At 48.0% G+C, this 5,706-nt stretch overlaps 1 protein-coding gene across 1 annotated transcript in view; it reads right to left on the reverse strand.

The window, feature by feature from the left end:
• Positions 1–3,760, reverse strand: part of hsd3b1 (hydroxy-delta-5-steroid dehydrogenase, 3 beta- and steroid delta-isomerase 1) — a 16,275-nt gene extending 12,515 nt beyond the window's left edge. The window contains exon 1 of the mRNA XM_078232014.1: positions 3,552–3,760. Within this exon, the coding sequence (XP_078088140.1) occupies positions 3,552–3,705 (154 nt within the window). The 5' untranslated portion in view covers positions 3,706–3,760. The remainder of the gene's footprint in view (positions 1–3,551) is intronic.
• Between the last annotated feature and the right edge of the window lie 1,946 nt (positions 3,761–5,706).

A 5,706-nucleotide genomic window follows, 5' to 3' on the forward strand; every position in this document is an offset into this window, starting at 1 on the left:
CGGTATGGGGGGATGTGACGTATCTTCCCCGAGGCAGGGGGTAGGGGTGGTGTGACGTCTCTTCCCTGAGGGGGGGTCGGGGGGGTGTGACGTATCTGCCCCTGGGGCAGAGACGTCACATCCCCCCCCCCCCCCCCCCCCCCAGGACGAGACCTCACATCCCTCCCCCCACCCGCCCTCCCCCCCACCCCCAGGGAAGAGACGTCAGATCTCCCCCCTACCCACCCCACCCCCTCAGGGAAGAGATGTCAGTCCCCCCCCCCCCCCTCAGGGAAGAGATGTCAGATCCCCCCGCTACAGCCCCCCTCAGGGAAGAGGCGTCACATCCCCCCCACCCTCCCCCCCCCCTCAGAGAAGTGACGTAACATCCTTCCCCCTGCACCCCCCTCCCCCCACCAGGGACAAAATATCACATCCCCCCCTTACCCCCTCCACCTCAGGGAAGAGATGTCAGATCCTCCCCCCCATCCCCCCCCCAGGGATGAGACATCACATCCCAATCCCCACCCCCCCCCCACCAGGGAAAGTCAAAGGCAATGCTGTCAGCACTGCCTTTGACTTTCGCGTTCGGGCGCGCTGAGTGCTGCCGGCTTCGCACTGCACATGCACAGTTCGGTGCTCCGACAGATGCAAATGCGCTAGGCCCCGCCCACTGGACCTGCGCTTGAAAAAAGGTGCCTGGGGGCGCTGGAGCACGGCTGCCGGGCCCAGGTCTGATTTACGACCGCACCCGGCACTTAGAGCTGATTTGGTAAAATTGGCCCCTTAGGGTATTGGCAGCTGCCTACAAAGGCAGCCAATGTATATTCTTTGGGCCTGATTTTACCAAAACTTCGCCCCTGTCTTTGGGCGCAAAATCGTGGTAAAGTTGGGCGTCGGGCCTAAAACGCGGTCCAGACCCGACCCAAGGACAATCGCGCATTTACCAATGGCCGATTCGGGCGCACGGGCAGCCTGCCAATTTAAATGCATTTGCATGCATTTAAATCAGCATAATGAAGCCCGCGCCCAACTTACCCAAGGATTCCCACTTTACGAGGCTCCGATCCGATCGGCGCCCGCGCATTTACCGTGTTGCTGAATTCAAGTCCGATAGGGCTTCAACTCAGCAACTGATCCACCGAATCGCCCCCGACTGCCCCTGCGAACCACCCCGGCAATCCACCTCCCCCCCATCCCGATCGGACCACCCTGGGATGCAGGCCCCGCCAGCAACCCCCCCCCCCCCCCACCCCGCAATCGGACCCCCCGGCCCCCGACCTACCTTGATCGCTGGTGTCCGTTGAACACATCTTGCAATCCTGGATCCTGGCCTTGCTCCGGGGGTCCTGATGGGTAGGATGGCGTCTCTTCACTGGGGGGGCGGGGGGGGCAGGGGGTAGGGGGGTGGATGTGACATCTCTTCCCTGAGGGGTGGGTAGGGGGGGCAGGTGACATTTCTTCCCTGAAGGAGGGGAGGGGAGGATGTGGCGTCTCTTCCCTGAGGGGGGGGGGGTAGGGGGGGTATGTGACATCTCTATCCTGGGGGGGGGGGGGGGGGGGGGGTAGCGGGGGAGGTGACATCTCTTCCCTGAGGGAGGAGGGGGATTTAACGTCTCTTCCCTGAGGGGGGTGGGGAGGGGATGTGACGTCTCCGCCCCCCCCCCCCCAGGGGCAGAGATGTCACATCTCCCCCCTCCCTCAGGGAAGAGACGTCACATCCCCCCCGCCCCCCCCCCCCCCATCCCCCCCACCCTCAGGGAAGAGATGTCACATAAGACTGAGCAACATATGTATACACCCAGTCACATAGGGGACACTTTACATTTAGCTTTAACTCAACATTTCAAAGTCATGTTGAAACAAAGCATGAAAATTATGATGCCATCTATCCAGTACATTCTCCTCAGCGATCATAGAATCCCTACAGTGCAGACAGAAGCCATTCAGCCTATCGAGCCTGCAGCGACAACAATCCCACCCAGGCCCTATCCCCTATCCCCTTAACCTTACCCTGCTTGTCTCCCTGACACTAAAGAGTAATTTAGCATGGCCAATCAACCTAACCTGCACATCTTTGGGACCGTGGGAGGAACCGGAGCACCCGGAGAAAACCCACGCAGACACTGGGAGAATGGGCAAACTCCACACAGATAATGACCCGGATCCCTGGTGCTGTGAGGCAGCAGTGCTAACCACTGTGCCACCATGCCACCCTTGTCATGTTTTGTGTTCTGAAAAACAATACGACTGTACTTCATGGGGACGACAATGTGCTCACTAAACAGCTCGATGTTGCAAACCGCCAACATAATTAGAAAGAGATTTGAGAGTGTACAACACTATCAGATTTGCTGCAACATCAGGCTTGGAAAGTTCTAGCAAATTAAAAACATTTTTTGTAATTATTAAGAGTTATTTCTTGGGTTCAGGTTCAGGGTTCTTGCACAGGAATTGCAATTTTTCAGTAACACAGACAAGATTGAATAAAGTACGACAGAGGAGCTTCGATTTAAATACACTTACGAACCAAACTCCTTTCTCTATAGAAACATTTCTTTATAGATCTTGCTTTACATATTCCACCACCCCACCCCACCCCACCCCTCCCCCCTCACCCACCTCTCCCCTCCTCTCTTGAAAGCACAAACTCATGTTCCACATTAAAGAAATATAGAGAACATTGGGCCCAGAAAGGAAGTCATTTGTCCCATTGTGTCCAATTCTGCAGCGATTCAAAACAGACTCAGCCAATGAGTTTCAGCAGGTTATTCTAAGTCCAATGCTTACCAAACATCTACATAACTACCACTTGCGCTTGGCAGACTCTGATCAGGAACAAGAACTCTGCATAGTTTTCCCCTCTGGATCTTAGGACTACCCCTAAAGCCCGCTGTATAAGCTGAGGTGAACTCACTGGTGTTGGTTGGGACTTCCCTCAGTTGCAGGTTAATACCATGCCGGGCAGTGCATTTACTAAGAACCATCAGGGGAACAAACAGTTTCAGGATCTGCAGCAGCTGGCTGGTTCTTTTACATTCTTCAAAATCAAAGCAATGCAACGCAAAATCTGGCACTAGCACTATTGCCCTCACTCAAATTTTAAAGTTTATTCTTTGTTCACAATACATAAATGATTCAAGCTTTTACACCAAGTTTGCTTCTTTCTTCGAGACGCTTTGAAAGTATTTCTCCGATCCTTCCAATGCTAATGAACTGCTTGGCTGACGCTGCACAATCGTAAAGCACAAGCAGAATACTCAAGAAAGCGTAAATTAAACAAGAACTGAAAACATTGAGATGTTAGAAGAGTACAGCAAAACCTGAGATTACAATTCTGATCTTGAATTATTTTTAGTCTGTCTCATGCCAAAGAACTTTGATGTGCTGGGGGGAGGGCGGGGGAAGGGGTGCAATGCTGAAATTAAATAATCTAACATTGGCGTTGTACAATTTTACAGGCTTTTACAGTGGCTTGCATATTGCTGGCGTTGCACATTTTTGCATGAGCAAGCAGGGAGTAATAATTGTATTTACTGGAATGGCAGTGTTGCGTACTTCATGATACATACCTTGCAAATGTTCCAAAAGGTCCTGTTTTATCGCCTTGTCCAATATCCTGACTTCTGAGAGATCGCTGTTTTCTTCAATCAGAAGCTTTGTGATTTCCTGTCCAAGAAAGCCGTTGCCTCCGGTAACTAGATAGATCTCTCCAACCACAGGCATCGTGTTGACATAGAACGTACTGTCAGTGATATGAAATTAAAACTGCTCTGCCTCTACTGTGGGATGGCTACTAACTATGTCTTATACGTCTGTGTTAACCTTGAAATATCTCCCTTAACTGATATTTGAATAGATTTGAATAGCTGTGCTCAGTTATTCAAGGATTGCTACATCTGTTACCCTGTTTGTTCACTCTGAGGCTATCAGCAAGGGCAAATGACTTTATTTTGTAAATATCTGTCGAATTCATGGCCACAATAGATAACACATAAAACTTGCTCAATAAAGAAAACATGAAAGCAAAGTAAATCACTGATCCAGTACTTTTAATTAAAAGCATAGCAGCAGAAATTGGTCAGGTTTGGGCACAAATGCAGTAATGCAGAGTCAGGTCCAGCAACCCGCCAGCTCCCCTTAATTCCAAAGATTATTTTAAACTTAACTTTTAGTTTAACTTTCTAGAACCAGTCACTACTTAAGAATCTTTAATAAGTGACTTTTAATGCCATCAAATCTCTTAGCTATTATTATTAAATAGTTATATGACCCTCCGAGCAAATAAAAGGGTAAGAGGGATATGGGAAGCAGGTGGGGAGGTAGTTTTGAGACCAGGAAGAGATCAGCCATGATCTGATGAATGCAGAGCTGTCTCAAATGGCTGAATTTGCCTATTTCTGCTCTTAATTCCTATGTTCCTATGTAACATCAATATTCACACCTAAAACAAATGGCCAATTTCAAAAGCTGGCCATCCATTTCTCCATTTGAACAACAGGTAACCACCAATTGAAACTGGGGGAGGGGAGCCCCAGCTGCTCCACTCACACCCAATGTTTTCCAAATGCAGAATTGTGGTACAAAGTGCTGTGTGACCTGCCCAACAGTTCAGAAGAGGATTGGGGAAGTAGCTCACACACTTTAAGGAAACTTTTATTTTGGTGGGATTAAGAAGAGCACTCTTGGTCCTCCTGAACCACCAAAAAAACTTCAGTCGACAACCCCCATTTGATGTGCTTAGCCAAGCTGCCTACTGTCTCTCTAGCCCCAAGCCAGCAGACAGTTCAATAAGCGAGCCCTGGACAATTTCCTACCCACCTACAACAGAAGAGTGACAATTTGGTATCTGCAGCTCGAAAGTGGAATATTATTAAGGCCCAGGCTTCAAAATGGTTCTGGTCTTATATCAACAGCAACGATTAGACAGCTTTGTCACTCCACAGCATTTTCAAGCAGAAGTTAAACATTGTTCCACAAAATTTCATTACCTTTGGCTCTGAAAAGTACCCAGAATTGAACCAGCAAATGGCTGTCACTTATTTTGTTTAGCTGAAACAGGTGCAATGTGTGTTCCTGTTCTTTCTGTCTGCAAAGAGTAGTGCCCTGTGTATTAATTCCAATACACACAAATGCACCATATTGCCTGGTTTAAATTTCAAAGGATGCTTGACAGCATCAACGGGTGCATTCTCTATGGGAACACCCCTGCCAATCAGAGTCCACTTGCCAACCAATCAGCACTCTTCATCTTGTACACTATAAATTTGTTGCTTCCCTTGGAATTATATTCTTATGCTTGTCCTGGTCAGTGCAAGATGAAAATTTTTGACAAATAACGCCTCTTTTTTCAGTACTACCAAATGACTATTTGCACCTTCATTCCATCTTTTTCCTTTCTATTCTGAAGCTTGTTATAATTGAAATAGAACTTTTTGATATTTTTTATGGGAATTTCTAAATCAAATTTCTAATCCTTTGCTTCTGGTGACCAGCAGTTATAAAGAATATTTACCATAGGATTAGGGGGCGTTATTGCTGAGAGTATACATTTCTTAAGTGAAAAAAGCTTGATTACATTGCTTCACAACAATATTTTACAGTAAATTACCTCTGTTTTACTCATGATTGAATGTGAGAGAAATTCTCTGACATTGAATTGTGGCTGAGAGCTTTGTTCAGATTGCCACATGTTGGAAGATCCATACTTTTCAGAAAACTATCTCT

Source organism: Mustelus asterias, chromosome 17 (assembly GCF_964213995.1).
Source record: "Mustelus asterias chromosome 17, sMusAst1.hap1.1, whole genome shotgun sequence".
Classification (NCBI taxonomy): Eukaryota; Metazoa; Chordata; class Chondrichthyes; order Carcharhiniformes; family Triakidae; genus Mustelus; species Mustelus asterias.